We start from the raw sequence: 21,723 nt of genomic DNA, 5'->3' as shown, positions 1-21,723 counted from the left end.
CAGTTTCCAAAACCGACAAGCTGCTAATGCAAAGACTGTATTAGTCATCAGCTGTAGGAAATGTGTGATCTGAGATCCAGCTGTAATGTAGTCTAGACGTCCCCGTCATTCCCTGGCTCTTTCCTTTGTCTTGTAACACTGGATGGTATTTCTGAAATCCTGAGGTTTAAATGAATAACTCTCAGTTTGTACTCTGAGAATGGCCACTGACTGAGACTCGTGGACACGTGTCGGTTGGTTGGTGGTGAAGAGGTCATCCCTCATGTCCCCTGAGAGCAGAGAGCTGAATGCTTCCAGCCATTTAAGTTGTTCCGTGGTTACTTATCGTTTCGCTGCTTGGGAAAAAGGGTGTCAGCGAAAAGGAGAAAGCAGTGTGTGGTGAGTCGGAGATGTTTGGAACATTTTTGTGACTCCAGCATAAACCACTTTTTTGGTCCTCTCCAGGATCCTGACCTGCTGATTGACCAGCTTACTGTGCTCATTCAGTGCTCTGCGAAAGTTTAAGGGACCTAAGCTGCTTATCTGGGCAGTAAGTGTTTATCTGCTCAGTAAAAACACTGATATTAGAATAATCACTAATAATAACACTCCTACAGAAAGTGGTGGTGGTGGTTCTCCATCACTGTGTTCATCATTAGAACATCTCCAAAGTTCTCCTCTCTCATGGAGTCTAGTATTATTTAGAGTTCTCCTCAGATCAACACCTGGTTTGGTGGTAAATCAGGGCTTAATGATGGTAAATGAGGTGATTGAGCTGCTGCTGCTGCTACTGATGATGATGGAGTTGAACACATCCTCCACGCTGTGCTGGCTGGACTGGGGGGCGTCCAGGAGAAACCTGGAGGAACTGAGCTCTGTTCTTCAGACTAGCTCACCGACAAGATCTCACTGCTTTCTTCAGAATGAGAAGCTCTTGTTTCTCCTTTTTACTGGATTTGTGGTCACCTGCATCTGATTTGTTCTGATGAGATCTGAAGCTTCTTTGTTAAAAATGAAGACATTTTGTACGTTTGCTAATTCGACAACTTTCTAATTTTGTGACCTCTCTTCTAATTTTTGGCATTGTCATCAAATATGGTTGCAGCATTATAGCATTGTTGGGTATTCATGGTATGAAAATCAATAGTTATCACACCATGTACATTTGTTTAATAAAAAACAAACAAACAATCAATTAATAGTGAAAATCTGCAGATCAACACGTAACTGAATGAATCATTAGCTTGAAATAAAATAATTTAGTTGAGTTTCAGCTTTTTAATGTATTAAAAAATATTATTTTCAAAAGGAAGGCATCGTGCATAGACTTCCACTAAAAATTTTGTTTTTGTTTTAAAAAATTAAAAAAGAAATAAAATTATATATATATATAATTTATTTTTATTTTATTTATTTATTTATTTTTTAATAGAAATCTGTTTCACAGATTTGTCCTAGTTTGGTTCTGCCAATCATAACCCAATTAACCCACATCTTTGCATTTGAAAGCTCACACACCTTTTCCATAACTCCTCTGTTCATTGGGGCACAATCACATCTCATGTGACCCTTGACATCCAAAATGAGCAACCTCTGATTAATTATCAGAGCAGCAGATGTGAACAAAATATGTAAAAATGACAGAAGCTTAAAAGATCATTTTCTGCATTTTATTAAATGCCTTTATTAAATACAAGTATTCCACTTAATTCTGAGCCAGCCAAGCGTAGTGGTAAACATACATTTTCAGTGGTAAATCAGTGATTTCTCTCCATTTAAATCAAATTTGATCAATACTGTGAAAGTAAATCAACAAATTAGCACCTTATTATTATTATTATTATTTAAAAATTTTTTTGCAGTCAGTAGTAACCATCTTTGGACCATTTAGTCTTAGTGGAAATGTGAAGTTGCATAAAACACATTCATGGTAGGACGACTGTCGAAGCCGCAGCCTTAAACATATTACACTTTCTTTAGAGACAGCTGCAGTCTGACACACCTAACCTGAAGTTGAATACTGATGCATACAGAATCATATCCCTACATGCACTAAAGGCTTGGATAATCAGTTCTGTCATTTTTCCCTGACTGGCGCACTGGAAAGTTAAATGCGTCCCTTTAGGACTCGTAGAAAGACAGTTTAAATAGATGCCAACAACCGCAGACATGTGCTGACACGTTCCACCTACCGCCAAGGAACCTTGAGGCCCTCACTTCTGAGTGAAGCCAAGTAAATAAAGTCTTATTTGTCATAATGTGATTAGTAGGTACATTTGACGATGTTCTCAATAAAAACGAAACAAAAACATTTAAACATTAGAAACCCACACTAAACCGCTCTGGAGGACGAGAAATAAGAAAGAAATAAGAAAGCAGCCCCTCAAAATAGGCTCTTATTTAATCCTCTGAGGCTTCAGGACAACGCTCGAGTAGGACCTAACACAAGAGAATGCGCTCGGAGGAATCTTCCGCGGGTCAATGAAGTTGTTCTCAAGACGAAGGGCGACAAGGTGGGAGTCCTCATCGTTCAGCGGGTCACAGATACTGTCCTCACCGACGTGCCTGGTGGATAAAAACATTTCAAATGCTCATAAATGCTCATTTTGACTGGAAGTGAAATCGGAGATGATTTGCAGAAGTTTTGAGCTTAGTTTTAGTCCCCTAATCCCATCATTCTAACCCCCCTCTGTTAGCAGTGAGAGAGTTTTTACTGCAGAAACTCCAGAAACAAGAGCTTCTCATTCTGAAGAAAGAAAGTAGTGAGATCTTGTCGGTGAGCTAGTCTGAAGAACAGAGCTCGGTTCCTCCAGGGTTCTCCTGGACGCCCCACAGCCAGCACAGCGTGGAGGATGTGTTCAACTCCATCATCATCAGTAGCAGCAGCAGCTCACCTGATTTACCATCATTAAGCCCTGATTTACCACCAAACCAGGTGTTGATCTGAGGAGAACTCTAAATAATACTAGACTCCATGAGAGAGGAGAACTTTGGAGATGTTCTAATGATGAACACAGTGATCAAACGGGCAGCCGCCACGCTCTGAAGACAGTGCCGGGGTCACACCAGCTAACATGTCTGTGCCGGCCAACATCGCTTTAATAGTGATGAGGGGAGAGAGCATGGCCAGTTGTGCTCACTCTCTCTCCAGCTGCCGATGGCAAAGCGGCAGCGTCTCAACCGTTTGCACAGTACTGTATATGCAGATTGTAGAATCATGGATCAGCGTTACAGAAATATGACTGGTTTTAGTGCGTCGGCAAATATCGGAGTGAAATATCCAACATCCGATCCTGTCCAATCCCAAACCATTGTATACGAATGGGATTTCAATAGCATGTGACCCTACAAAAAAAACAACTACTACTGTAATGCAGGTGAGTTGTGTGACCGCTGAGCTGTAGTTGTGTGGCTGGTATGACTGATGACTGGTAGGGCTTTGCTTGCAGTAGAAGTAAAGTTCAAATTGGCTCCTGAGCTAAAGCCCTAGTGTTGTTTGATATATGGAAAACAGAAAGACCGAAAGGAGCCGTACCGTATGTTGTTGTTGTTGAGTCTGAGGAAGTGTAATGATGTCATCTCATTGACCCCGGCAGGAACACTGGTCAGTTGGTTGTGGTCTAGACAAAGCTCTGTCATGGTGTTGAGCGTGCCAAAGAAGGACTCTGGTTCCACACCCTCACCATCCAGCTTGTTGAAGGAGAGGTATAGATACTCAAGGCCCGGCTCCATATGTGCAAAGACGTATCCTGGAATGCGTTCGATTCGATTGCCGACCAATCCCAGGTGAATCAGTGACTTTGGCAGGAAGGATGGCACCAGGTGGAGTTTGTTGTATGAAAGATCCACCGATTCCAGACTCCTTGTTTATAGACATTGTGAACATAGAGAGAAAAGAATATGTTGTAATGAGAACGATACGAACAATGTGGCTAAAAAAACTGTGGGAAGAAGGAATCTGCTGAATTGGAAACAGCAGCACATACTTGTGATTGATCCAGGCTAAAGGTGCAATCCGGGTCTCGTCTAGTTTGTTGTGTCGCAGCATGATGACGTTGAGGTTCTTGCTTTGGTTAAAAGCTCCCTCCGATATTTCCTCAATTAAATTATTTTCGAGGTGCAACTCCTGGAAAACGGAGAGAGAGACAGAATCACTCTGAGAACTTCAGGAACTTCAGAAGGTCGTTGTATTAGTCTTGATATTTTTTAACATGCATATATCCAAGAATAACAACCGAATTATGAGCCAAGGACGATATCATACATTTTTCACGCACTTAGACTGCCTAGCAGGCCGGCTACTGGAGACAATATTGTGGGATTAGCATTGCTATCGAGATGCTAGCATCGCTGTCGTGGTGTTGGGATCGTTGAATCTCATTCAGCATCACTGCTGTGGAGTTGGCATCGCTATCAACCGTGCCGGTTGCCAGCCTTGGCCAGCATCGCTACCTCAGCATTACTCACAAGCCATGTTCTTGAGGTCCTGGGCCCTTCACAGCTAGAAACAAGTACTTCTTCTTCATCATCCTTTCCCCTCCCACAGCTCCCAATGTATATAAGGTCCTCCCGAAATGTCCCTAACCAAACTGGATTGTACTGTACTGTGTCAGACTGGACTAGACTGTCCGTGATCAGCTAAGCCGTGGCCGTGTATGAATGTGAATGAACCAGTCTCCTGACTTCTGAATCGGCCTCCTGGATTTCTAACACCAGGCAGGATCTCATGGAATGCTACAGGAAACAGAATAGAGCTCATTTTATACCCCAGACCCTTTCCTGGTTTTTGTTGTTTTAAATTGAGAAGTAGTAAACATGAAAGTCTAAAACTCTGACCATAAAAGTAACAGATTACCTGCAGAGATGGTGGTAGGCCTTGGGGAATGGTGCGGAAGAGGTTTCTACCCATCCGTAGATAGGTGAGCTCCTTTGTTGTTACGAAGGCTTTCGGGTTTACGGTTCCTTCACTGAGTAAATTCCCTTCCATTTCCAAGGTCACCAAACTGCTCAGACCTGCCGAAAGTTGTGCCAATACTTTTTGAATGAGCTCTTGTTGGGTAACTTAGGAGAACACAGTGGATCACAGTATAACAGTTCAGGAATCCTGAGTTGGACTCTGTGTTTTTACTACTGTACAGATGTGTTACATGAAACTGCCTCTTCATGACTGGATTCTGGAAACTGGTTTAATAGTTTACCCCTAAAGCTGCTTTCTTGAATCTCTTTTACGTTGTTTTCGTTGATCTTCAGTTCCTGTAGAGTATGTGGAAGCCCTCGAGGAACGACTTCTAGTAAATTTCCATCCAGGTATAACCGGGAGAGAAATTTAAGGTTCTGTAAACAAAAACAGAGTTCATTCACCATTGTTTCATGTTTATATTGTAATACTTTAGTTCCTGTAACCCATAATACTTTTAATACTTGATGTTAAATTGCACATTAACGCGTATTAATAGAATTATATAACAAATATTAAATAGTAGGGCTGCTTGAAAACTGACATTGCAGTATTTTGTTGTTCTGCCATATATATATAGCAATATTAAGGAATACAGGAATTTTTACCACAGTTCTCCAGTGGATCCAACATGTCATGATTAGGGATGTCATGAGAACCAATACTTTAGGACCAAGTGGAGACCAATTCTGGTATATGGTACCGAAAGGAACTCAGAGTTGTTCGCATAAATTAAAGTTAAACAAGTTTTGTTAGAATTTTTGTAACCTGAAATTTTTCTGTTATTGTGAATTGCATTAATATTTAGCAATAACCAGTGATATTAGATATAAGACTGGAAGCAACACACTTTTTATCCCTCAAATATTGTTTTGTTTTTAAACAAATAATGTATTTTTTATTACTTGAAGAGAAGAGAACACTTTATTAACCAGTGGCTTCATCCCATTCTTGTTGCTGGTAAATATTAAAGCATAGTGCTCACTGACTGGACAGTTTATTAGATACACTCTAAGCAAAAATGGCTTCTATGCAGCATTGGACCCAAACCCTGTTCCTGGAAACCTACTGTCCAGCACATTTGTAGTGCTTTCCTTGTTCTCAGCACACCTGACCCAACTAATTAAGTCATTTAGAAGTCCTTACTGAGGTAAAGTGGGTGTGTCGCTTTAATGGAAACACAAAATAAGTGTAAGAATAATTTTTTCAGTGCTGTGTAGCAGCAGCGCCCAACCCTGGTCCTCCTGGATCTTTGGCTGAGGACAGCAGTGTCACGTTTGGTGCTGTATAGAACCAGATTTAGATGGTTCTACAAAAGCTTTTGCACCAATGTGAATCAATTAAATGTTTGAAGTTGGAGAAGCATTGCCTGCACTAAGCAACCCCTGAAGAACCCTCTTCTTTAAGAATGTGGTGCAGAATTGCTGCAGTGTAGGAGGGTGAGGACGGAGCTGAATAGCGTGCCCTGTCTGATATTTCTCTTGATCGCGTGCCAAGGAATTCTGTTTTTACTAGAAAAAGCTCAGAGAAGAAAAGGCCTCAGTACTGATGTTTGTATTCGTAAATCTTTCTGTCTGAATTCCCTGACTTGTCCCAGGATAGTCATGCACAAGCAAGTGTGTGTCTAAAAGTTCGGAATCATGACGTTATCAATCAGAACTTTAGCAAATATTGTTGAAAATATTTCAAAGTAAACTGATTTGATGATTGAGCATAATGGAGATGTGTGTGTATATAATATGGAAATACTTTCACCGGCAAATTATCAGCGCTCTGTTGACAGCACACTTACTCTGAATGCTTGTGGGTCAATTCCAGATGATAAGATCTTATTCTTGCCCAAATCTATCCACTCCAAATTAGGGATGCCATTAAAGGCTCCACCTGGAATGGTAGTGATGGCATTGCCTGTGGATTTAAAGCACATGTCAAATCACTAATCTGCAAACACTGAAAATACAGAACTATAGACACTATACATGCTACACTTTGTGGACAAAAGTATTTGGACAGCTCAAGGGTCCAGAGAAGAATGCTTTTTTACTATTTGTGCAACTTAAAGTAGCTGAACGTGTTCATTACAAAGGGTGTCCACAAACATTTGGACCTATAGCGTACGTGCCAATTGTCACAATACTGGAAGGAAGGGCTCCTGAAGCATACCACATCATCTGTCAAAGACGATAGAAGCTAGAGCTGGGCAATATGACAATATATTATCGTATCGCGGTAAATTTGGTTATCGGGATACACAAGGAGGAAACGGAGGAGACTGTTAGTGTAATAAACACTGATCAGCTGCAGGTTTCATTACTAACAGTGTAATTAGACTGGGTTAATTAGATGAAGAGCAGCAGATGATGAGTATAAATCAGTGTATTCAGTACAGGAGAGGATCTGAATAGTAGTTTATAAGAATCTGATACTGATGTGTTTAGTCTGTGATTACATGTATCGTAAATATCGCGATGTAGTATTTTTACCATATCGCCCAGCCCTGCTAGAGGCTGTGTTATGGCATGGGCGTTTCATGGTTGTTGGTAATGAAGATGGGCCATCCAGGACCGGATGGACTTGTGCAGCTCTGATTTAGCGGTTGGCTGTGCCTCCGGGAACTTTTTATTTTATTACATTTTTATATTTATAGTTTAAAATGAGCTAAATCTGTGTTTTTTTCGCCTCCCTGTTTGTCCTGAATTCAGCTGTATGGGCTTGCTTACCCTGGAGATTGAGGGACTTTAGCTCAGGGATGGAAAGAGCAGGAATGCTGGTAAGTTTGGCATTCTCACAGGAGACAATGACATCAGAGATTGTGCAGCCTTTAGGGAGCAAGTAGGTAATCCTCCGGGACTCTTCATCCTCCTCCTTCTCCCCAATCACCCCTTCTTCTTCCTCCTCCCCCTCTTCTTCCTCTTCCTCCTCCTCCTCCTCCTCTTCCACCCCCTCCATCTGACTGGCGTCTCTAGTGTGAGGCGGGGCCGACAGTGGTGGAAGGCTCGCCGGGGTCGGCCGATGCGACGGCATTTGGAAAACATCTCCTCTCAACCAGACCATCTCCTCTTCCTCAGCGTCCTCCTCCTCCTCCCTCCGCCCACGCTGGGCTCTCTCCGCCGCCTCCTCGAAAGCCCTCAGCATTTCCCTCTGCTCCATCTCCAGCCTCCTCATCCTCTCTTCCTCGGCCCGCCGGTGCTCCTCCATCCTCCTCCTCATCTCCTCCGCCGCGGCCTTCTCCTCCGCTTCTTCTCGCAGCCTCCTCAGCTCCTCCTCCTTCGCCTGCTCCTCCAGCTGTTTCCTCAGCCTTTCCGCCTCCTTCTTCTGCTTCTTCCTCTTTTTGCGCTCGGTGTCTTTCTTGCGAATGCGCTCCTCTTCCTCCTTTTGCTTCTGTCTCCTCAGACTTTCCTCGGTCTGTGTTTGGAGGTGTGGAATCGTTCCATAGCTTGGATCGTTGGGGGCAGGAGAGTCGCCAGAGTTTTCAGAAACCTCGTGAACTGTAGTTGTAGTAGAAGCACAGTTGGAGTCAAGGTCAGAGGTGAGGACGTTAAATGAAGGGGTTGGACAAAAGGCCAGAAACATTAGAAGCAGAATTACAGTCTGACTTAATGGATTGTGTTTAAACTAGAGATGCACGCGGATATCGGGATCATATGGGAACACTGTGAACTGGAGATGCTTGTAGCACTTTCCAAATTTCCCCAAATTAATAAAAACAGCTAGAAATGTAGTAAAACTGTGCATTTAACTCAAAAATGTACAATTGTAATAAAACCTAATCATGTAAAACTCTCTTAATAGTATAATACATGATCTTTTTTTTAACAGTAATAAAATGTTATTACATACCTGAGTTTTATTACATTTTGACTCGGTGTGTTACACTGCTTGGATTATAAAACATATTTTATTATTAATTATTTTACAATATAAGTATAGGAACCAGTCCCCCCACTGAAATTCATCAATAAATAAACCATAATTTTTTTATCCTTATATTTATAATTCTATTATGAATCATAATGCAGAAACCAAGATAAATTATTTGGTAACTATTTGTATTAGCATATTTTGTGGCGTCCCACAGGGTTTAATTTTAGGACCGATAAAACTGATGTTAATTATTAGCAGTTATTAGGGTGAAGAAGTATGGACCTGTGTACAGGGTTTAAGGAGTGAAATAACCACTTAATTAAAATACAGTAAAGTAGTAGATAAATGCTGTTTAAGCATATACTCAGGATCAAATTTTAATACTTTCAAATAATATGTGCTGTAAATTTGCTTTATTTACATTAGATTGAGCTCAATAGTAGTTTAACTCATAACTAGGCTATCATGCTTTAAACTTTGTAGTAAATATATTAACATTGTTAATTGAGTGTATTAAAACATTATCAACATTGGAAAGATGTTTAAGCTTGACCGTTTTTTCAAAGAAGGATGTTTAAAGACGTTTTAACTAAGGGTCTGAATGATTAGGCAGCTAAAACATCAGCATTTTACTCTTCTCCTGCTTTTGGCATGTTGTATTGCTCTGTAATTCACTCCCAGCTTCTGCCCTTTAAAAATGGTTGTTTTAACATCAGCATTGGCAGATGTGTACATAAAGAAAATAGTGGATTTGGGTATCGGCCCACAGTTAATACATCGGTGCATCTCTAGTTAAAACAGAGGCATGGGCTGAAATGCAAAATGAGAAATGATCCACAACCACAAGGTCAGTATGTGGACCAAGCAAATTTAGAATCAGAAATACTTTATTGATCCCAGGAGGGAAATTGCAGTTGTTACAGTTGTAACCGTTCATGTAAGAATAAACACTCTATAAAAGAAACTACATTTAGGACAAAGAAAATTGAGAAAAACTTATATAACTATTTATAACATATATAATAATGTACACATGTGTATGTATATGTATGTGTGTGTGAATTTTACAAGTTTTTCTCAACTTTTTTTTCTCTCTTTGTCCTAAATGTAGTTTTTTTATACATAAGAATAAACACCATAAAATAAACTACATTTAGGACAAAAAGAGAAAAAAAATTGAGAAAAACTTATATAACATATATATATAAGAATAGAGAGAGAGATTGATTATATGAATATAGTAAAGAGAGATACCTTTAGAGTCGATACAGATAGGGCAGCACTCCCCAATAGGTTTAAATTTGAGTTGGCATTGCAGAAGAGGGCACTGCATTTCATCACACACCACTTCCCCACTGGAGCATAGGCAGGTGACACAGGGCTTTGGAGACCACACGGTTTTATCAAACATAGTGATGCCCTGAAATACACACTGTCCCGTATTCCCTGAAACCAAAATGACTTCAGTTTATACCAAACATCATCATAACACTGCATTAACATTAACCAGTAGAACCTTATCATGTTTCCCACAGTTCCCATTTCAGCCCAACGGACGTTCTGCCAATTAGCATATACACTCTGAGCCTACAAGAGCCCGGACCCAGTTTTTAATATCGCTTCAAAATAATGAAATCATTCAATTCATTGAACAGCTAATTGTTTTTCTTATTGTGGTTGAGGTCACATGACTTCTGTAAATATTGTAATGTGTATCATAACAGTTTCATAACTTATTTCATCATTTCGTTGTAGATATGGGGTCAGAACTGGTTCAGTGTATTATATGACCTTTTATTAACCATCCTACACTGCGTCCAGGATGGTCAGTAAATGAAAACTCATGAAGTCCCAAAGTGTGAGGAACGTTCCACTTCTTTTAGACCACCATGTGTTCCTACAGGTTAAAAATGAAGGTGCTACAAAGGCTATTTGAGTGATGCCCTCAAGAGATACGAGTGAGAAGAAGCTCTAAGCTTGTAAAGAACCTTTACACTCACATCTTCACAATGTTCTTCACAAACACACCTCCTAACATCTCCGTTAGAAAAATGCTTCTTTATGGGACCAAAAATGGTTATTTTCTGGCGTCTCTTAAAGAACCCTTTGTAGCTTAGAGGATCCTGTCAGTGCAGACCTTTCTTCAAGTGTGAATTTACGCTGGTGTGGACCAGAATAGCAGTGTCACACTCTAGCTGCCCAACATGGAGATGTAGCCAATAATCATGTGGCCAGTCTGACACCACCATGGGCAGCATGGTCATGTAAACCGGAAGATTGGTTTCTGGTTTTCTGGAAAGCTTGCTTAAATACCGTAAATCCTTAAGAATGGGAGGCAAAGCCTGACTCTAAACCTTAAAGAAACCTTGTAGAAGTAGGTGCTTTAGGTTTGCTGCTGGTTGTTTTGGGGTAGTAATGCTATTTAAATGCAGCTGGTTGTTTCAATACACTCTTAAAAAATCAAGGTGCTTCATATAGAAACAAAGATGTTACACAAAGATCCATGAGTGTGAAGAACCTTTGCATCAATTGAAGGTCAGTTAGACCTTTTAAAAGGTTCCTCACACTCTCACACACCTCTGCCATAAGCCTGGTTCTTCTGTGGCGTCGCTCATTTAAGAGTCTACAGTGTTTTCGTCCTCACTGTCCGCACACACACTTCCATAAATTCCATAAATCTCTCCTAGTAAGAAGCTAGGCTTATTGTCCCCTCAGAAGATCTGTAGCACACATTCTTTGTAGACCTCAGAGACCTGTGATGGTCCTCTAAAGTATGCACTGACCTGGAATAACGTTGTAGTCGGGCTTTGGCTCCTGCACACCTTTATAAGTCTCGATGAAAAGCAATGCTCCATTATCTCCGCTGTCTTTTGGCATCTTGCCTTGGCGCACCATTTTCTTCCCCCGCCTTCTCCTTCCTGAAGCCAGGGGCCGATTGGGATGTTTGGCGACGCTGAAGCTTAGGCAGCAGAAAAACGACACGGCGAGTAAAAGCCATAGTCTCATGGCGGAAGTCTGAAGAATGAAACAAAGACATGCCTTAGTCTCCATTGTCCCTAATATACCCCCTTTAATACGTAGTTTCCACGCACACTTCCATAATAACAAGTCTAGCAGTAAATGGCAAGCTTCAGCACGGCAGCGCTGGGGTTTCTGCAGTGATTCAGACTCCAGCTTCGGGACCGTCAATAGAGTCAGGCAGACTGGATGAATACGGTGCCCCTCGCCGCTTCATGGTAAAGTGGTGAAGTTAGAGAAAAGCTGTTATTTAGACGTGTGGTAGGTGCCATTTACCACATTCTTAAGTATAATGTTGAGTTTTAACAGTCACAACACTGACTTCTGACCCTAATGATCCTTGGAAAGCTTGTAATTGATAGTTTTTTAGTATTAAATTCTCAGACTCGGCTGTGGATGTTTCTTGAGATGTCTCTTGTCTCTGTTCAGAGGAGCAGGCAATAAGAAGTCGACACCTGAGAGCATGTTTTATGCTGAAATGTACTACAGAAGAACTCCGAAGTTGGTCTTTGCCATGTTTTAAAGGATGAAAATGTCAGCTGAATCCCCCATGGTCTGTCTCTTTTCCCTGTTTCCAAAACAAACAAGCTCTCAATCAATCAGTCAATCAGTCAGTCAACCATTATTAAAACGTATTATTTACATTTACACTTAAGGCATTTAGCAGATGCTCTCCTCCAGTGCTTCACTGTTTACTCTGAAAATATCCTCAGCTAGTTTGTATTGGCTAGAACCCAAAACATCCCTCAGCCCTAAGAGCCATTAGATACTACCAAATACAAAAGTCAGCATGGAGACCACAGTACTCGACACTAAACTTCGCCCAAATACTCTTGAAAGATGAGTCTTCAGTCTGCGTTTGAAGACAGCGAGCACCTCTCTGCCGTTCGGACACCCGGAACAAGGGCTTTCCACCACTTCGGTGCCAGGATAGAGCGCAGCTGAGCCGATACATTAACATATACACCAATCAGCCGTAACATTAGGACTGGGTGAAGTGAAAAACCTTGACACATTCATCCACAGTGCTTCTTGTCAAGGGGCGGCTCTACATATTAGGCAGCGAGTGAAGAACAGTCAGTTCTTGAAGATGATGAAAGTGATGATGGAGGAAAAATGGACAAGCGTAAGAATCACACAAGAGACACTTTGACAAGAACCAGACTGTGATGTTCTAGACGTCAGGCAGGTCTTCCCCCTCCCAGTATGCAGTGGTCAGCACCTTCCAACAGGGTCATGGTCTCCCAAGGCTCATTGACGCTCATGGATGCCCCACCTCACAACTTACAGAACGTATTAAAGGATCTGCTGTTAATGTTAGTCTTGGTGCCAGATGCCAGGACCAGGACAGCTTCAGAGGTCTTGTGGTCTTGTCCATGCCTCGACGGTTTAGAGCTGTCTTTGCAGCACAAGGGGAACCTACGTAATATTAGGCAGATGCTTAGGTGGTGCCATAACATTAGCACTAATCGGGCTAATGTTATGGCTGATCGGTGTGTGTAAGAACTCTCCAAAGATTGGAGGAGTGCCCACTGTTTACCTTTTTGTCTGAGAGGTCTGAAATCAGCCAGTCTTTATTTAAACTTGAGGGATTGAAGGGGACCCTCTTTTACAACCTAGCCACTGTGAGCCAGTATATAGAATATAGAGGATATTTAATGTTATATAAATATATAAAACAAGTTATTCAGTGTTAAAAATAGCAAAAATCATGTATCAGACGTCTGTCCAGCTGTACAATCACCCAGAATTAATTACAACACCTATTTTTCTTGCAAGACCGTCAGTAAGCAGCGTTGATCCACGCTCGACTTGCGATGGGGGAAGGAAGTGCAAACATGCACAGGGATGTGTCAGCACAGTGGACTCGAGCCTCGGGCGAAGCGTCATGTGGTGAGCATTAAATCAGAGTTGGGTCTGCGGCGAGGAAAAGACAAAAACAGAAAAGCTGAGAGGGAGGAAAAAAAGAGGGGAAACCAGGGAAAGCATTTTAATTAACAAGCTTCGTAGGATGACAAGGCTCAGATGGAAAGAATCTGCTCTTAGCTCCATGAGCTCCATGAGCTAAGAGGGAGCGGGGTGAAAAGCCCAGGTCCAGTCGAGAGTGAAGACCGAAGACTGAAGATCCTGCGTGGACGCTGGTAGGGGTTTCTCTAAGCGCAGTAATAAAAGCTATCTGCAACAGGGTCTCACGTTTCTCCAACTCTGTGGAAAATCTGAAGCGTGTTATCAGAGACCCTCAGTGAGCTTCAGTCAACTTCAATGAGCTTCAGTGAGCTTCAGTAAGCACACACACCAAATATGCAGTGGTTAAACTTTCCTAAAGAAAGTGCTGGAGCTGGACGTCAGTGCTGGTTTCAGTCCAAAGCTTAAGCACTAACTGCTGTCTGTTTACATGAGGACGGTCAGACTAACAGAGCGCACCCTCAAAGAAGTCCTAATCCCCCATGCTAATAAAACGACATGCACGTTGTGAAGTCAGGAGGAAAAAAAGTGCTCAGTTTTACAGCGCTGTGAAGGGCGAGAGCTAGAGAGAGCAGAGATGAGCGAGAGCCGTTTGTACATTACCAGTGGTTTGCAGGCAGTTTTGTGAGACCAAATATTTCCGCACTTTTCCCAGGCCACGAAGGGGTTGCCAGCAGCGCTAGGACAGTGCTGCGCCTGCTCGGCTGCTGAACTGATAAATGTTTAAAACAGACGGGGCTGCGCTCGCTGGAGAAGCCAGGGCTTGCTTAGGCAACAGCTTCAGTCTTCTTCAGTTCAGCTCAGTGTCTGAGCGCTACAGTCAGAGGGGGTTAAGGACCGAGATACTGCCTCTTCTTGGAGAAAGAGGTCGGTGATTTTCTCTGCCCTAATTACTAGGCGATGGAGGTGTGCTTGACAAAAAAAGCTGCCATAGGGCTTGTCATTAGCTCTTATGTTCAAACATCCTTTTAGTGTGGAAAGCAGCGTGTCAGATGTACGCGTTCAGCACTTGTTGGGGCCCAGGGGCGCAGTGTAAACTGAATGGATGCAATCTGTAGGGTTGATTCCCAGGCAGTCCACACCAAAGGAACCCTCTTGCCAAGTGGTGCTGTTGGCCAGCCCCCGTCCCTCGTCTCTCGCTCCTCGTCTCTTGTTTCGTGGGTGGGTACAAGTACAAGGTCGTCTCCGGTTTCAGATGGACAGTGGCGTCCTCTCTGGCCTGTAAGTGCCACCCTGTGCTGCCTTGTGAAAAGCTTGACGTGGTGAACGGCCGAATCCGTTTTTCCAATGTTACCACCTTCTTCGAATCTCAAATCTAAAAGCAAAACTCACTAACGCCTTCAGTCCAACTCTCTCAGACCACAAAGGGGGTTGAGATCAAGGACTTGTTGAGACGTATAATTTCAGTGATGACAGAGATTGTGTTTGTGTCTTTTTCAAACAGAGAAGTTGTAGCCTTTTGATTTTCATGTTGAGGTTTAAGGTTGTCTTTAACCCTCATCATCGGCCCTCGTCTACATGCTGTAAATGTATCCGTATATCATTTTCACACTTTAATCTTTACAGCGCAGTGTAATCACAGTGCATGATGAAGCTAAACGCCTGTAGACTGAATAGTCGGTGTTTCATTGTGTTTAATTAAGTAACCATTAAAAAAACACTAATTTGGTTTAAAATAAAGGACAAATGTTATAAAAGTTGAGCATCATGACTCATTCAATTCAACATGTTACCCTTAACACTAGATTTACATTTAAGGCATTTAACAGACGCTCTTATCCAGAGTGACTTTGCTATTTACCCAAGCATAACCTCAGGTAGTGAGAATGCTAAAAATGAAATATGCACAAAATTGTGGTAGTGGTAACACTAGATTTTAATCATGTATTTGTGCTAAAAACAAAGAAAACCTTTTAAATACTGTTCAGTTGTCATTGTTTGGGAAATCAAACCTGGCCAATCCCAAAACTAATAGTATCCCACTGTCAGGAGCTCTACAGTGTGTCCCAGCGAGTTGAGAGGGAAGCTACAATAGTCCTGACTATAGACTTAAGACCCACAGATTGAAGAAACTCATTGATTACATTTTTTAGATTTTATTCTGTATTTTGGAAAGATCTACCGAGGTCAGCCCCATCATGGGGTAGAACTTAAAGAACAGTGCACTCGTGAAGCCACCCGGGACTGTTTACTCGTGTGCTTGTGTCATTGTAATACACTTCCACCATAGTACTCCGAGCTCTCAGGTGGAAGACCACAGGTAGCTGTAATACACCATGTGTCCAAATATTTTTGTGGACACCCCTTCTAATGATTGGATTCAGCTACTTGCTACTTAAGTTGCACCCATTGCTGTGCCAATATTGCCAAAAAAATAGGACTCTCTAGAGCAGATAAACATGAGCCTGTTGGCACCATGCTGCCTAATGCCAGGCGTGGGCTAGTAGAGGGGTGTAAAGCCCCCCAGCATTGAGGAGCTGTGGAGCAATGGAAGAAGAGCTGTGTTGTCTGGAATGATGGTGGTGGTGGAGCTCCATCCAGTACTTTTGGGATTTTTGAGTTGGAGAGTTGGGGAGTTGGGGATGCTCCTCCAAAATCTAGTAGAAATCCTTCTTCCCTGGACAGTAGAGACCGATACTCCAACAAAAGCTGGAGGAGAAACTCTTTTTATTACCTTTGATTTCAGAAGAATGAAATCAATGACTGAGCAGGTGTCCCAATACTTTTTGGATGTGGAGGATGTGATGCAGTTGGTGTAGCAGAGTAAGAACAACACTACCACATTCAGGTTCGGTTCTCCCTGCCTGCCAAGCACATCACTCTGCAATAATAAAACCGCCCTTAGGCCAGACTCCTAACTCCACATTCTCCTCCCTGTGTGACATGAGTCTACTGAGCGGCGTACCTGTGAATCGTGTTACACCACAGTTAGGAGTCTTGCCTGAGGACTCTCTGGTGTTGCTGTAGTGGTGAGGAGTAGAACCTACCCTCTATCTTACACCACTATGCTACACCAACCACTCAGTGAATTGTGGAGTAGGGCAGGGCTTTAGGAAAAATGGACAGATGTTTTGGAGAGCTGTGAAGACCCCGCTCTGAGATCCAGTGCTGTTAAGTGTCTCTCATTTTCAGGTGAAGGCTGGAAGCCTGTGATTCACCGTACTGGAATGCGCAGCTGCCGAGGCGCCCGGCTACTGTACGGTGGATGTGTCATCGTCAGAGGAGCTCCTCATGTTTGGTTGTCTCTGTGTTTGTGAGTAGGGGCTGTCCAGACTTCCCTGACCACGTTCTTTTTTTTCTTTTTTTTTGTTCCAGAGCATCATGAGAACCTCCATTGTTTACCGTGGGCTGCAAAACACCACAAACCACATTAGACCTAAACCCGGAGATCCTCCTGAAAGCAGTCACAGCACTCTAGCTCAGATTTAAGGCTTTTTCCACTGTGGTAGCGTTGGGTTGGTATCAATGCTGGTTTCCCCCAACTCCCTTATGGATTTTTTTTCTTAACGTGATGGAAGATTTAACATCATGCCAGAAAGCTGGAGCACTCTGCTGTGGCATGTCTGGAGTCAGCGGTTTTGGAGAAAGGGGCTGTATTTCTTTCCTTGAATTCAGCGGGGAACCTCAGGGCAGCTGCCATTTAAAAGCACTCACTAAGGATTTAAAGTAACACGCTTTAGTGCTTTACGAGTTCAGCTCTAGAAAACCGTAGATGCACAGGGTGGCCTCGAGCTTCTAGTGCAGATCTAAGGCCGGTCAGACCGTTCCCTTTACAAATCCACTATATATCCAAATGTTTGTGGACACCCCTTCTCGTGAATGCATTCGGCTCGTCTAGTTCCTGTAGGGAAGAAGTATTGCCAATAGAATAGGACTCTCTAGAGCAGATCAACATCATCTTGGCTCTGTGCTGCCTAATAATGCCCGGTGTGGGCTAGTAGAGGGGTATAAAGCCCCCCAGCATTGAGGAGCTGTGGAGCAGTGGAAGAACTGTGTTCTCTGGTGGTGGAGCTCCATCCAGTACTTTTGGGATGAGTTGTGGAGTTGTCTGAGAATCTGAGACACTTTGACAAGAACCAAACTGTGATGTTCATCTCCAAAGCATCAGGCAGCCCTCCCCCCCCCCCCCCCCCCCCTCCAAAGGTGCTCCGAGGAAGGATAACCGGTGAACCGGCGACAGGGTCAAGGCCAACCAAGGCTCTGATTGATGCTGATGGCAGCTTACAGGACTGCTAACGTCTGTAGGTGTCCAAATACCACAGGAGTCCATGCCTCATCCCCTCAGAGCTGTTTTGGTGACGTGGGGGGGACCTACGCAATATTAGGCACATGTAAAACTAGCATGCCGTTTATTTAGTCAAGTCTTGACTTGAATCCCAGCGATGGGGCCAAACATGTGCGAATGAAGTAAGGGTGAGGGACATATTGGATTTCAGGCAGGTCTGATTGTGGTCTTTCCAGGATTAGCAGGTAATGGTCAGGTTGCACAGAGGATTCTTAATGAGCGGCTGAGTTTTGAAGTCTTTGGGACCCGTGTTCACAGTATGGGCAGTGAAATGAAGGGCTGGGACGCCTCTTTATAACGGTTGTTTAATGTAGAGTTGCACAGCGTATCGAGAGTTCGGTTGAGTTTTGGTTCTGCACTTTGGCAGATCGCTCCGTACTCTGACCGTCTTTACTCTCAGTTCTTTATTTAAATAAGAGGGAAGAGTTTGGGATCGATAAACAGTCGACTGTGTTTGCTGTTCAGTCTAAAATCTTTTGGAGTTGGTTTCCCAGACCCTGATTAGTCTAAACCATTTCCCAGGGTTGATTCATCACAGAAACTGCAGTTTGTCAACGACGAGTGGTTTTAATTTTTTTGCCAAAGTATAATAATAATCTGGTAAACTCTTAGCCTTCTTTGACTCTCAGCCGAGCCCTTTGTGGTGCTGTTTGTTCTGGATTTTAGATCCAGCTTGAGAGTTTGATTTTGGGAGTAAATCAGCTGGGAGCTGCTGAGACAGTGAGCAGCTCAAAAAAGTCATATTTCAGCAAAATAGATCCCTAAAGCTCTGTTGATATTAGGGAACCTGAACGTCTACAAACATTCAATAGATTTGATCTATAGAACTCGTTCTGTAGACAAGCCTATAGTGAACCATCAACGAAATAATTTTCGTTGCCATTTAAGCATCTTAATGACCAAATGGTTCTTTAAGTTGCCATAGTTCTGTTTAGCTGCAGCGGTGTAGCGTTATTAGATAAAATTGAGGGTTATCATACTGTGCACATTTGCTTAATATTGATATTGGGGCGGGGGGGATGTAAAACCAACCAACCAACCAATCAATGAATTAATAAACAGAAAATTATCTCACAGACATTTTACATTGTTTCATTCCTTTAAGGGTCAGCATATAATAATAATAATAATAATATGATGATGATGATGATGATAATGAACTACAAGAGGAAGAACTGTGAAATACTGTATACAGTGTTACCGTAGAACCATGATATTTTACCATACCATAAATCTCAGACCCTTGCAACTAATTTACTAAGATCCCTTGAAGAAGCTTTTTAGGAGTGTGTGGAACTTTGTGATACTACATTTGGTGTCTGTATCAAAACTGTAATTCTGAAATAATCAGTAAAATAATCATCTTGCTCTGCAGGCCCACATTACACCAAAAAAAGAGTTTATTAGACCTGTTGGACTTTTAGACGCAGGCTGGATGGATTAGATACTCCAGTCGCACCTTGAATCTAAAGCTTACCAGAAGCTGCCTGACTCACAGGAGTCTGGTTATTCAGCACTAAGGTGAAAACAAGCCTCGACTGTGTGCGAAAGACAAAGCCTGGTTTTCCCCCCCAGAGGAAACGGAGCCCCCGGGTTTTTATAAGGCAGGCAGGACTGACCAACAGTCAGGCATTTCTGCTCTCGGAAAATCTGTTTAAGACTAGATGTCTGCTGGGAAGTCTGGGGAAGAGATCATCTGTGGTGGGTTTCACATGATCACGCAACAACTGGAAGATGGAAAGGCCAATTTATTTATTTATTTATTTATTTATTAATTGATTGATTGATTGAATGTTTAGTGTTTTGTGTTTCATCTCAGTGCTAATGGTGTTAAAATGAGCTCTAGCGCTTAAAAAAAAAAAGAAGCTATAATCAGATGAATGACCTGCAGTTCTCACTTCATCCCAGAGCAGTAACACCATACAGATCTCCAAACAGAATCCAACTGTAGCCAAAGTCAGCGAGGCTGGGTGTCCTGTAGTCTCCAACATTGTTCTGCAGTTCATCCCGAGCCCAGTTCTTTCTCCTCTCCAGGTCTTTTCATCTTGAAAGTCCGTTTGGACCGCTGCCGCCTCTCCCATTCTCTTGTCTGTGCCGATGCCCAACATAGCAATTATATCTGCATTACTGAGCCCCACTATTAAAGGCAATTTAGAATAAAAATGACCGCTACTTATAATACAAGGTTATAAACCCTAACTGCGATGTGGAAAACCGCTGTCAGTAGTAAGTCTGGAAGACTGGCTGTAATAACGTCATGCATATTTTGCTGCAGAAGTTTTGGAATCTGTATTGGAGAGGCTGCTGACTTCCCCTGGTGTACGGGTCGCTGGCTAATGAGGGAACACCTTTAATTAAATGCAGACGAAAACGATGAGATAATGAAACAGGTTTCAGCAGAAGAGTTTATTGGTGTGGAAACTCGTGGTACAGTTGACGGTAGGGACTATGGAGGACTTTGACAGCGTGCTGAAGCGTCTATTAAGCATCTGTAATCAACGACAGTGTTGTTGATTTATTCCTCAGTGCAGATCATGTCTCCATCCATCCCATCAACCATCCAATCAACCAACCAACCTTTACTCTCTCTGGGACATTAAGGGTGACTCTTATTTCCCGTATAGCCGAACAGCTAGAACCTCCCTACAGACTAAACACTAATTGTTGTTTTTATGTAAATATGGAATATTATGGCCAGAAAACAAATGAGGGGGTTAAACTCCCTCTGACTCTCGCTTTTCTTTTTTTGGCAGGAGAAATATCCAGATGTTGTTTATCTTCCAGAAGGGTGCAGGTCCGAGGTCATGATGATCCAGAGTCCTAAACTTCCTGGGTAAAACACACCTCCCTCTCTCTCTCTCTCTCATCTATATTATATATATATATATATATATATATATATATATATATATATATATATATATATATTTATATATATCACATTATGTGTATTTGGGTTTGTTCTAGTCAGTGGTCCGTGAGTTTGTCTACCTGTAATTAACTCTATATAACATCAAAATAAACCCAAATACACACAAAGTCAGTGGTCAGTGAGAGTGTCTACCTGTAATTAACTCTATATAACATTAGAATAAACCCAAATAAACATAAAGTCAGTGGTCAGTGAGAGTGTCTACCTGTAATTAACTCTATATAACATTAGAATAAACCCAAATACACATAGTCAGTGAGAGATTACCTGTAATTAACTCTATATAACATTAATTAATGATGAGTAGACCAGAAGTACTGATCTGAGTATATAACCTTTGCTTATATAACAGTTATAACGTGTCCAAAGGTCAGTGCTTGAACACAAACTGTGAGAAATCTTCTGCACTCATTAAAATATTCTTTAGAAATGGGGATTTTAAAAGCTGTGGGCCTTCAGTTCATGGGTGAAGCGTTATACAAACATATAGATATTGAGTTAATTCTGATATTTTATGATCCAGACTCTAAAAATCAGTCAAAATTAGCTTTATTTTCTCTTCTTTCTCTTTTCCGTTTCTTCCAGGTGCACAATGAGTATTTTCTGGAACATCGGGGTGAGTAAGGAAGGAGCAGTTCAACCAAAGATTGAGCTGCTGATGAAAATGCCTGAACAGGGTAAGTGCAGTGTGAGAGTAATTGGACTGAGAGTGAACGCAGCTCC

At 42.2% G+C, this 21,723-nt stretch overlaps 2 protein-coding genes across 2 annotated transcripts in view; one reads left to right on the top strand and one right to left on the bottom strand.

The window, feature by feature from the left end:
• cenpp (centromere protein P) overlaps positions 1-21,723 on the top strand; it is a 79,006-nt gene that overhangs the window by 56,828 nt on the left and 455 nt on the right. Inside the window, exons 7-8 of the mRNA XM_072665754.1 lie at positions 20,822-20,901; positions 21,586-21,677. Coding sequence (XP_072521855.1) covers positions 20,822-20,901; positions 21,586-21,677 — 172 coding nt within the window. The remainder of the gene's footprint in view (positions 1-20,821; positions 20,902-21,585; positions 21,678-21,723) is intronic.
• Positions 1,636-14,506, bottom strand: ecm2 (extracellular matrix protein 2, female organ and adipocyte specific). Its single transcript, XM_072665738.1, has 10 exons — positions 14,387-14,506; positions 11,584-11,815; positions 10,055-10,246; positions 7,657-8,424; positions 6,729-6,844; positions 5,178-5,313; positions 4,835-4,992; positions 3,966-4,105; positions 3,515-3,841; positions 1,636-2,544 (listed from the first exon to the last, which is right to left on the bottom strand). The coding sequence occupies exons 2-10, from the start codon at positions 11,804-11,806 to the stop codon at positions 2,376-2,378; spliced, it is 2,229 nt and encodes a 742-aa protein (XP_072521839.1). The 5' UTR covers positions 11,807-11,815; positions 14,387-14,506; the 3' UTR covers positions 1,636-2,375.

This window comes from Salminus brasiliensis, chromosome 21, assembly GCF_030463535.1.
Source record: "Salminus brasiliensis chromosome 21, fSalBra1.hap2, whole genome shotgun sequence".
Taxonomy (NCBI): Eukaryota; Metazoa; Chordata; class Actinopteri; order Characiformes; family Bryconidae; genus Salminus; species Salminus brasiliensis.
Note: the sequence above shows the minus strand (reverse complement) of the source record. Positions and strands in the feature narration are given on the sequence as shown.